The 12,123-nt window shown below is 45.5% G+C and overlaps 1 protein-coding gene across 4 annotated transcripts in view; it reads right to left on the reverse strand.

Annotated features, from left to right (window-relative positions):
* Positions 1 to 10,768, reverse strand: part of ADRA1A (adrenoceptor alpha 1A) — a 79,766-nt gene extending 68,998 nt beyond the window's left edge. For 3 of the 4 annotated variants that reach the window (XM_016154299.2, XM_016154298.2, XM_016154297.2), the window contains exons 1-2: positions 10,409 to 10,768; positions 7,586 to 9,132 (exon numbers count right to left, since the gene is read on the reverse strand). In XM_016154299.2, the coding sequence (XP_016009785.1) occupies positions 7,586 to 8,468 (883 nt within the window). In that variant the 5' untranslated portion in view covers positions 8,469 to 9,132; positions 10,409 to 10,768. Of the gene's footprint in view, positions 1 to 7,585; positions 9,153 to 10,408 lie in introns of those variants that run through there. The other variant, XM_036233631.1, reaches the window with a different exon arrangement.
* Positions 10,769 to 12,123: the final 1,355 nt, after the last annotated feature.

A 12,123-nucleotide genomic window follows, 5' to 3' on the forward strand; every position in this document is an offset into this window, starting at 1 on the left:
TTAAATAGTAAAGAAATATGCAATTTAAAAATGAGAAGCCACTATGCAAATGCCCAGCTGGCAAACCAAATAGCAGGGTTAAAAGACAGTGAACCTGCTAGACAAGGAAAAGGCCTTAGCAAAACGTCCTCACATCCTAACCCGAAACCATGAAGTAACAAAACACAACAAAGCCTTCGTCACTAAGTGCTGTCTCCTTCAAAGTAATGACCTGCTCGTCTGTAGCCTGATTTGAAAAACTGAGCTATTGTTCAAAGCATTGTTAGAAATCATTGTGGATGTCTTCTGAGCCTGCAGTACATTCTTCTAAATATGATGGTAAATCTCCATTGACAGACTCATCTTGTGGAAAGAGCCAAAATTAATTTAAAGCCAAGTCTGGTTATACTATTTATGATCAGCGAAAGATTTTCTCATAAATGTACTCTGCAGGCAATGACAAAAGAGGCATTCCAGAACCTTGTGACAGCTCACGGAAATAAATATTTTCAACCACATTGAGAAGGATTATCTTGGCAAGATACCTCTTACCTGTCCTGTGTAAAGGTCTCCCAAGTGGTCTAGCCACAGTCTTCTTTACACTAATCCTTTGATATTTTGAAATGTGGACTTGATCATGTCATCCCTGTTCCTGATCATCTTTGGATAAAAACCAAAACTCATAAAGTGGCTCTAAAGCCTTATTTAATCTGGACCCTCTCTTCCAGCTTCATTTGACACCAGTTACACCTTAGCCTTTCAGTTTTGGCCACACCAGCCTTCTGGAAAATCCTCATGGATATCAGGCAAGCCCTGTCAGAATTTTGCCATTCTGTTCCCTCCCTCCCCCTTTTGGCCACTGAACACCCTTCATTTTATAGATCTCAGCTCATAGGTCAAGCTCTCCCTCCCAGCAAAACGATTCTGTCCTCCCAGCTCAGGGTCAGCCTCGCCCAAGTATGTATTTCCAAGGCTCCACCCACATCCTCTTTACTGTATACAGTCGTGGATTTCTATGCGATTATCTGATTAACGACTATCTCCCCACAAAGATTAGAAACCTACAGGAAGGCAAGGACCCCAACTGTTTTCAGTTGGTACGTTGCACAAAGTCCAAAATATAATAATTCTCAAAAACTAACAAGCAATTTACAAGAGAACTGTCGTTCGAAATGGCTGTGAGGCAGATGTGCAGGATGGCCACAGGAGTCCCTCCAACCCTCTATGCAGCTCTTTGTTGCTTACCCATTAGATGAATCTATTTCCCGGAACCTATAGACTTGCTGGCCTTGTGACCTTCTTTCACTGCAGAATGAGGCAGCAGTGACACTGGGCCAGCTCTGGGTCTAGCACTTCAACAGCCTGGCAGCATCTGCCCCGGCTCTCTTGGAGAGAACTGCACTCTGTAAGAAAGCTGGCCTAGACCACTGGAGGAAGAGAGGCCACCCATTCTGATGGGCTTTAGCTCATGCTCAACCCGAAGAATCACCAGCCATAAAATGGTATTGCTTTAAGCCACTAAGTTTTGAGATGGATTGTGGTGCAGCAAGAGTAACTGAGAAACAGTCTCTTATCTTAAAATTATAATGGCTCTTAGATTCTCTCCACACAATTATCTCTAAGAGATTAACCTTTTCCATGTGACTCAGGGGCCTGATCCCTTTGTACCTGCAGGGAAGCAACACAATCTCTGGTTATCTTGGGCATCTATAACAGTCGGAGCCATCATAAGTCATTTAGATGTCAGTACACGTACTTGCCCTTTTTTCTTGCTGTTTTTCATGTATCACCATCTGAAACTTTGCTATGTATTTAATTGTGCATTTTCAGCTCTATTAGGGCAGGGACCTGTTTGCCTTCATCTACAGTGGTTCTCTAGCTGCCTGACACATAGTACATGCTCAAGGAAATTTGGATGAATGGATGAATGAATGAATGAATGAATGAATCATTCTCTGCCTCACTGCTACCACCTGATAAGCCCCTTGCTATACCTGTCTTCCTCAAATATCTCTTTCAAACATATTCCCCCTGCTCACCACCATGCTATCTGTGATCTTTTTTATTTTAACATAATTCTCAAATATTCTGTGTCCACATGAGCCACGGCTCAGCCCAGTGCTGCCTCCTTAGATTTGGAGATAATAGCAATGGTCAGGTCCAATAATAATGCCTATTTTATATTTAAATCAGATAACGTATCCAGAGGTCAGACGCATAATTACATGTTAAGTAAATTTTGCTCCCTTCATCTCTTTCTCTCTGATGCTTTCTCTTTCTCAGGCCTCCAGGGGCATCTACCGCTCATGGCAACAATCTTATGTCAATGTATGTCAGTAATGGTCTATGAATCACATGAAGTCTGATAAAATAACAAGCTGACTTGTATAATGCCCTCTATTTTATAAAGCCTCAGCTGAAATCTCAGGTCTACACCTTTTTCACCCGCACACTGCCTCTGGGAATAGTGGGCTCCAGACCAAAGGGTAAAATAGGCAAAGATGATGTACACACTTCAGATGCCAGGGCTTCTGGGGGAGGCACATTTTTTATCCTTCCTTCTTTCATATGTTGAAGGCTAACATCTTCATATTCTCTCTATTCATCTCCATGTTCAAAACTTGTTTTTGTTTTTTAGAAAAACACGTTCACTCCAAGGTATAAATGGCTGATAAACTCAAACGTAATCTCCTTCCCATGAAAGGGTTCTGAATCTCAACTAAACATTTGAAATACAAAGAGAAAACAAGACTAACAAGACTTAGATTTGAGAGCAGGCAAGTCAGGTTCCTACCTGCAATCACATAGTCCAGTCCGCAACCAACTCGGCCCTCGTGAGAAGGGGCTGGTGAGGAGGGAGTGTGGAGGCAGCGTCTTCACAGCCTTTGGTGATGAACTGGAGAGCACTCACTCAACGGGTTATCTTGGGCTGGGTCCTCAGCATGTGGGTGCTTCACTTTTCAGCTTTATATACCACATTCATATCTATCCTCGTTTTAGTTCCTAATCCCACTGTTCTGGCAGCCTAGAGCAGACCAATAACCTCTCCTTCCCAAGAGAATACTTAAGAGCCCATGTCCCTTCTGTGTGATAATATAATGGCACATTCATTCTTCTGTTTACATTTTGCATGAAAAATGTACTTAAGATAGTTAACTAAAAAGAAATAAAATCTCATTAACGGCCCATTGGAAGTAGTCAGCCTTCAAGTCCCTACTTAGGCAACGGGGATATTTCTAGAAGCTTCCATGGTGGCCTCTACACAGGGTTAACTGTTATATTCCTTAGCACTCATAATACCACTTTGAGGACCAATCTCAGAGACTTGTGATAACCGTTCTTATTTGTCTCCTTAACTAGACTGTGAGGCCTTTGTGGGCCAGGAATGTGCTTTAGTCATCTTTTTATTATGTTTAGCTCAGTACCTAGTACTTACTATACAGTCAATAAATCTTGGAAGATTTAGTCTCTTACTTGTTCGGTGTCAAGAAAAAAATGTGCACCATAGATTTGGTAGGTTTAGGGGTCTTTCGCCTACTGAGCAGCTTGGTCAGATACTGTTAAGTATAAATTTTCAAATTCTCTCCTGTCACACCCCATTATTAGGATTTAAAGGAAGCCCAGTGATTCTGGGAGCTCCTGCATTACCACAACTCCCCTGCACTATAACATCTTCATCCCATCTTCCCCAAGAAAGCAGATTCAAGAGGAAGGCTTTGATAACACCAGAGTCCACCTTCACCAAAAGCAGCGGTCCCCAACCTTTGTGGCGCTAAGAACCAGTGCTCCTATGAGACTCTAACACCTGATGATCTGAGGTAGAGCTGAGGCAGAGACGCTAGCGCTGAAGAGCGGCTGCAAACACAGATCAAGCTTCTCTGCTAGCCGCCTCTCACCTCCCGCTGTGTGGCCCTGTTCCTAACAGGGCCGTGGCCTGGGGGTTGGGGACCTCTGCCCTAGAGGACCTCAAGACCCAGACCCTTGTGTTCATCTTCCTGATCCTCAGTCACTACCAGAAGTCCCAAACTCCTAGTCACCTATCATCACCCGAGCTTTTTCTACCACCTCTCCTATATGACCCCTAATCTGATCCAGTTTGTCTCTGCACAAACACCCGCTCCTCACCACGGCCCCTAGATCTAGTCAGTAATCAGCAACAATTCCTATAATCCTTATCCTTAGCTTCTTAACTGTTAATGAGTAACATACAACCTTCTTGACAGGTCTTACTTTAAATTTATGGTCATAAGTCTCAACAGGACTCCTCAAGAATTCCTGGTGACTCTATTACATTTCCATAATCTATTTACTCTGTCATCTGAAAGATTAATATTTTGCATCTTCTTTTGCCCCTTAAACCCCCATCATTTCCTATTCCTTCCTCTCTGTTAGGTGATCTTGCTACTTATTTCTTTAAAGATATAAATATATTCCAAAGAGAGCTTTACCTCTCTTCCTCTTCTGTATTTCTCTCATTTCCCAACCCTCCACTGGGGAACTGAGTCTCATCTTCTCCTTGCCTATATCATCAGCATCTCTCTACCTCATCATTTCTATCAGAATATAAAAATGATAGCCAATCTTTCACCTTTGAAAATTCTCTCTAGGTTCTTTCAGCTACACTCTATTTCACTGCTCCACTGCCTTGAAAACCCTTTCCAAAGAGTTGTCTACTTTCTTCCATTCTCTCTATAATGCACATGACCAGGATTTTGTTTCCATCACTCTACTGAGACTGAAATCCTCAAAGGATCTCTTCATATCTGCAGGGATCTCCACATGGCCAAATCCAATGTGAATTCTATCTTCTTCTGATGGGGCCTGGGAACTGTATGTGTCGCAGTTGATTAGTCTTGCCTTCTCAAAGCATTTCCATTTGGCTTTGGAAACACCATGCTCTACTCCCTGGCCACTCCCTCTCAATTTTTTTTGCCAATCAGTTCTCCTCCTTTTCCCATCCTTCAAATATCCAGGATGCCCCAAGGCTCCTTCCATTCCTGTGGCTTTAAATACCTCGATGTGTCCCAAGTTTATACAATAACCTAACTTCCCTTTTTAGCTTTAATTCATATATCTAACTGCCTACTAAACATCTCTGCTTAGATGCCTAAGAGACACTTCTCAATATAGGCTATACAAAATAAACACTTGTCCTTCATACTTCCATTAGCCCCTTACAACCCTGTCATTCTCTAGTTTTCCTAGACTCAGTAAAATGCACCATTTACCAGTTATGTAGACCCCAGACCAGGAAGTTATCTTCAATTCCTCTTTTTTCTCCCACTCTATGTCCAAACTCGTCAGCTCTACTTTGAAATGAGTGTTGAATGTGATCAATTCTCATCACCTCCGCCTGTCTCACCTGAATGGGAGGTATCACGGCCTTTATCCCCTTGACTTCTCCACCAGCCTCCTACCTGGTCTCTCTGCTTCCACTCTCACCCCTAAACAGCCCACTTTCTACCCAGTAACTAGAAAGATCCTTTAAGATATAAGACCAGCCACTCATCTTCTAAAAACCCTCCAGTTGGATGGCTTCTCATCACAATTAGAAAAATATTCTCTTGACCTTGTTTATCGCCTCAGCCTCTTTTTGAACTTGTCTTCCCCCTCATTCTCTGTGGTTCAGCCATGCCGGCTTCTTTGCTCTGCCTTGAACAGGTCAGGTTCTTTCCCATCTTTGCATTAGCTGTTCCCTCTGCTCAGAAAGCTTTTCCTCCTAGACTTTGCCAGGCTCGCTCCTCACTTCAGTCAAGTGTGTGCTCAGACATCATCTCTTCGGAGAGGACTTTCCCGACCACTCATCCCCATTTCCCCGCTACTCTCTAGTCTCTTATGTTGTTGACTTTTTAAATAGTGCTTATTAATCTTGAATTCTTAGCGTATATTTGTTTATGTCTATCTCTCCCAAAAGAATGCAAACATCTTACTGTCAGAAACTTTTCTGCCTTGTTCATCCTAAGTGTTTAGAACAAGTATTTAGTAAATAACTCGATGAGTGAATGTATGCATGAATAAATGTGCAAACTTCAGGAAGAAGTAAGAGATGGGATGTAGGAAGGTAGGTAAGCAGGTAGTAGTAGTTCAGGTAAAAAGTGTTATTTAAATAAATTCAAATCTGCGATGTACTTCCAGGAGCAGAGTAACTAATCAGGATGGGCAGGCACAATGGAAGGCCAGCTAGTGAACTTAAAGGGCCTCTGGAGAAGCTCTGTCAGATAGAAATTTCCACAATGATGAAAATGTCCAATATCTCTGCTGTCCAAAACAGTAGCCACTGGCCTCTTGTGGTTATCGAGCACTTAAAAGGAGAAACCGAATATTAATTTCTTCAATTTAAATTCACGTTAAATAACCACATGTGGCTGGTAGCTATGGAATTAGGCAGTGAAACTTTAGAACCTGGAGAATCCCTTCTCTCTGTGATTTCAGGATAATAACGCATACCTCACTGAGTTGTTGAGAGAACTAATGAAATAAAAAGCCTCGTTGAATGTCTGAAACAAAAGCTGGTTCTCAAAAAATAATGGCTGCTAAGATTACGTCGAGTTGTAAATTAAACCACTTTAAGCACAAGCCATTTAAATGTGGCTCCAAAGTGCTGGAAACAGACTTTTATCATAATTTTTTGTTTATCATAACTTTTACCAGAGTTAGCGGACAACCAATGCGTGGGTCTATATTTGAGCTCACAAACTAAAAATAACTAACAACCATTTTGGGATCTCATGACTGCCTTTCATCCATAGATGACGATTGCAAGTAGATCAGTTTGCTGATACTGCTAATGAGATAATTAGTTTTGACAATGGCTAATTCAGCATTTGCAAATGTTGGATTTGTAACATTACTGTATTATTTTCAAACAGTGTCATCTGCAACTTTCCAAATGATTTTGGATAAAAGTAGTGTTTGCTTTGATACTTACTATTAAAGTACAGGGAAAAGTACTTACTGGAAATGTTATGTTGAATTCCTTAAAGCTTAAATTGGTTTGGACACAAAATCATTTTTTTTTTTTTTTTTGTCATTGGCTCATTATACTTTCTTAAATACTGAATGCAGAATATAAAATTAACAGATATAAAACATAAGCAAATCATTACAGCTAACCCTTAGAAATAATCTAATCTGATAAGAAAATTACACATTTGTTCAGAATAAGCATGATGCTTATTTTTAGGCCAAGAGCATTTGCATTCCTTAGAAGCAGAGGTGGAAGTGGCATTCCACAGCCCCTGCCTAACTGTGTGGTGGAGACTCTGAGACTTGAAGGAGGACGGATGCATTTAAATTAAACACACGATTAAGGGCACTGAGAAAAGCTGATGTTCTTATTAAAAAGACCAATTAATCTTCATCAGTTGGAAGACACTTTACAGCAGCTGAATGAGTGCCCTAGGACATAATACAGTACAAATGAGTTTGGAGTAGAAAGAGAATGAAAATTCCCTTTTCTATGAGGAAGTCTTTCCTCACTTCCCTCCTAGCTTTGCTGTTTGAAATGCAGATTCTTTCTCTTCACCCCCCACTGTGAGTTTGGAGTAGCAGAAGGGGAGGAGGGTGAAGACCCTAAATACTAAGATGAAGTGTAGTCTAGACTTACCGATGGGCATCACTAAGAAAAAAGGCAGCCAGCAGAGGACGAAGCAGCCGACCACGATGCCCAGTGTTTTGGCCGCTTTCTTCTCCCGGGAAAACTTGAGGAGTCTCACGGAGAAGTGCGTCTTGTTCCTGGAGCTGGGCACCCCGCTGCCTCCTACCGCGGCATTTTTCCGATGGATGCGAAGCGTCACTTGCTCCGAGTCCGACTTGTCGGTCTTGAGGCCGGATTTGAGGCCCCGGCTCTCCCTCTTGGCCACCACGTAGACCCGGCAGTACATGACGAGGATGATGGCCAGCGGCAAGTAGAAGGAGCCCAGTGCAGAGAAGAGCACGTAGCCCGGCTCCTCGGTGATCTGGCAGATGGTCTCGTCCTCCGGGGCCGGCTGCCTCCAGCCGAACAGAGGCCCGATGGAAATGACGAGGGAGAGCGCCCAGACGCAGAGCAGAGCCATGAGACCCCTCTTCTGGGTGACGATGGTGGGGTAGCGCAGGGGGTAGCTCACGCCGATGTAGCGGTCGATGGAGATGATGCAGAGTCCCATGATGGATGCAGTGCAGCACAAGACGTCCACCGCCGCCCAGATATTGCAGAAAACCCTGCCAAAGGCCCAGTAGCCCAGGATCTCGAAGATAGCGGAGAAGGGCAGCACTGTGGAGGTTAGCAGAAGGTCGGCCACAGCCAGGTTGACAATGTAGTAGTGAGTGACCGAGTGCAGATGCCGGTGGCAGGCCACAGAGAGGATGACTAGGATGTTCCCTAGTACCCCGAAAATGATGAGGCCCCCCAAGATCACCCCCAGCAGAATGGCCTTGGAAATGTTCACCGGTGCTGTTGGGTGGGTGCAGTTGGAGCTGTCAGAGATATTTCCAGAGAAAAACACCATGGTCTCTGCCCGGCCGGGCAAAGCCCGGCTCTCGAGGGCCACCCCCGAGCGGGGGTGGAGGCTGGAGCGAGGAAGCAGAGAGTCAAAAGGTCTCAGCTCCCGACAGCCTAGCCCGCTGGGGTTGGCTGGGGGTGACAGAGAGCTCGAGGGTGGGAAGCAGCCCAGGCCAGTCCTGGAAACCCTCAGAAGGCCTTGCAAAGGGGCAGGGCATTAAAGGCAACATGGCCAGGGGTGCTTGGGGCTGCCTGCGGACCCCCTCCACCCGCTGCGTTGGCCGCAGGCTCCAACTGCCTGCCTCCCCGAGGCTTGGAGCCAAATTGGAGGAGACAAGTTGCAAAATGCAATCCCAAAATTACGAGAGTCAGCTTTTCTGCACTGTCTGATCAGCCCTGATCAGAAGATTCAGCATTCTGCACCTAATTTGGAATTCAAAAATCCAGCGCCAGTCTCCCCGCAAACCACAGGCAAGTACAGGTCTGCCGTCGACTCTCGAAGGCGGGGACCTTTGACATCTGGGCGCTTCTCCCAGCCCGCAGTTACCCACAGTAGGGCTGGTCCGCGGTGGACTCGCGCTAGATTCAGCTTCTAGGCGCGCAGGTCGGGAGACGTGGATGTGACATGTTTGCCAATACTGAGGCGCCGAGGAGCGTTGTGTGTCCTTGTCCTGAAAGAGCGCAAAGAGAAAGGCAGGGTGTAAGCCGGGAGTCCTGGGGACCGAGGCCGCGCGGGGCTCGACGGTTCAGACCCGGCTGGGAGCCCTGCCGACTCTGAGGTCCGAGATCAGCTGGCCCTGCCGCAGCGCAGTCGCTGCGGGAGGGGACCGTGCGCCGTGTCCCCGCCGCTGAGAAGCTGCTCCGGAGCGCTCTGCCACGAGGCCTCTAGCAGTGTTCAAATCCGAAGCAAATAAAGCCCAAACTGCAGCGCCTGATGGCCAGATGGCGAGCGCCCTTACGGTGAAATTAAAATCCCCGAAGCCCGCGATGTGCGACTGCGTCTGGAGAGTGTGTCGCACGGAGCCGAACCGGTGGGAACAGCTGGATCTGCCCAGTTGCTATTCGAACAGGTTGCTTCGCAATCACCTGGAGGGCCTTGCCGGGCAGAGGGAACCGCCGCGACCCTGGACCGCACGCTCGCGCCGGAGGAATTCACACTTGGGTGTGCGGAGCGCGCAGGTTTGTGGACCAGCCAAGCCGGCCTGGGAGCCAGGTCCCGAGCAAAGCCCAGCGGGTCGCGAGCTCTGAACGCGACCTAGGTCGGCTCAGGACTCCATTCCAAAACCACAGGGTCAGCGGTCGCGGAGGACTCGAGCCTCCAGCCACACCCGGGTGGGCTGCTGGGGTGGGGGTGGGAATTTGAGAGGGTTGGGAGGAAGCGTCACTCTGCAGAAGGGGCTTTGCAAGTGGCAGTCACTGCGGATTTTGTAGGCGTAAAAACGAAGCCCGCGCGCCAGCGGACACGAGACGCCCAGGATAGTCTGGAATGCGGGTCACGGTCAGCATAGGATACCTAGGTTTCCACAGCTGCAAATCGCCCTCAGGGACTCAGGCAAGAATACGAGGAGTGGGGACCCATCTTGCCTTCTAGGGACTCGGGTTAGGCCCAGAGGCGGGACCCCCGGGCAAAGGCTACTGTGAAAATCACAAGTTCAAGAGTTCACAGGTGGTACTAAAAGCAAGCACCGGCGGAAACTCCTATTCCCTACCTCGGGGCGATAAATACGGGGTCAAACACACTTGTTAACTAGGAGGTAACTTCGCAGAATATTTAAGGAAAACAAGATGCGGCGGGAATGCTGGTACCAGAGCGGGAGAAAGAAGCGGGAGGCGCTCGGAGAGCGTGGGGGCTGCGTTCACCCGGTGGCGGAGGGCGATTTGCCCGAAACATCGGCCGGGGGGGGGGCGGGGCAGGGACCCCAGTTCCCCGCGTCGCGGCGCACTCACCTGGAGCGCGACGCAGAGCCACCCGCTCGCGCGCGGCCGGGAGCGGCCAGGGTTTCGGTCCCACAGCAGCTCTGTCGCTTCCTCTCTTCAGGGAGAGGGGACCGTCTCTCCGTCTCTCCGAGGAACCAAGTCCTGGTCCTTTTGCACCCGCTGACTCACCCCTCCACCACTGAGGTCTTTAAGCTCCTGGTTCTCTGTCGCTTTACCTGGATATTTTAAAATAAAGAGTGAAATAGGAAAAGAAAAAAAAATACAGCTAACCAACAACTAACTCCACATTCACCCTTTTAATACTCAGCTCCTTGACATTAGCAAAGAACCGCAAGGAACTTTGCAGCTCTCGCTGACGTAACGCAGGCAGTAGCCCAGCGAGGAGCGAGTAGCGGATCTCCTGCAGTTACGCTTTTACTCTGCAGCACAAGCACATGCGCATAGCGGCATTTTTTTTCCCCCTCTTGCCTGGAGTGGCTTGGATTCTTGGTTTTCTTTAAAAAGGTGTATGAGGGAGAGGGGATGGCAGGGGAATTTTTATTTGTAGTAAATAACTTCTTTAAATGATCTGACTTTACAAGTAAAGAAAAACCGAAAAACATTCCTTAGATATATTAATAACACTGTGTGTGTTCGAAAAATGTCCTTTTGAACAGCTTGATTCGGTTAGCACTTGGACTAAGTTCTGTTAAAATCAGGAAGAAACATATTGTTATGCCAAATATGCAGGTAAATTATATTATTTGCAGATGTTTTAAGATGCAACTAAAATCAGATAAAATTCAATAAACCTGACTAATCAAATTATAATTCCAGGAAGATAAAGTTAGCATATCTAAACCTTATTAAATATTATTTATTTCTTTGGACAAATAGGTTTAAAAAGCATTATAGTCCTGCTGTAGTTTCTTCTATGGTTGAGTATTTTTAAAGTGCCACACATTCTTTTCCAGTTTTCATAAGAAAATGTATCCTTTAAAGGAGAGTTAACTCTCTTTAATTCTCTTTGATTCATTAATAGAGTATAAAAAGCCAACATTACTGGTCTTACTTACTTTTTCTTTCTGATAGATTCCACATTCTGTTTAACTTAGAATTGAATTAAGACATACATGTTTTGGAATATCGGGAAAGTATTAGACACTTTCTCCACTCTGATTCTCACCCCCTAACTCATCTCTTTCATCTCTATTGATTGAGACAAAACACACTGTTCTTAAAATATTTACTAGATTCCCTTAAACCTAGTTACAAAAAGATAACTTTGAGCAGTGGTATGCACTCGAATTCCTTCCCTTGAACAAGAGTTTATTAATAATATTACCTTTTCTAAGGGAGATATTTGGAAGGCTCTTTTAAGTAATATATTGCAAAATGCCTTGGAGGAATGCCCATGGGAGAACCAGAGAACCTTGCTTCATTGAAGACCTAATATTTAGATTTTTTCTCTTTTGTACGCAGTTCCACTCCACTATCCACGTCTATAAGGATAGTACCTACACCTGTCACATTGGATTAGACTTTAATATGATTAAATGTGACTTTAATATATTGTTCAAATATATACACAAATGGCCTGCCCATTCATAAATTGAATTTTATATTGTACGAGAAGCATACTGGGTGAGGAGACAGGAAATCTGGGTTCACTTGAATAATTAAGTCATTTGCTCCATCTGGGATTCAGTCTCCTCCAGTGAAGGCTGAACTATGATGCCCATGGC

The sequence above is a fragment of the Rousettus aegyptiacus genome, unplaced genomic scaffold, assembly GCF_014176215.1.
Source record: "Rousettus aegyptiacus isolate mRouAeg1 unplaced genomic scaffold, mRouAeg1.p scaffold_m13_p_16, whole genome shotgun sequence".
Classification (NCBI taxonomy): domain Eukaryota; kingdom Metazoa; phylum Chordata; class Mammalia; order Chiroptera; family Pteropodidae; genus Rousettus; species Rousettus aegyptiacus.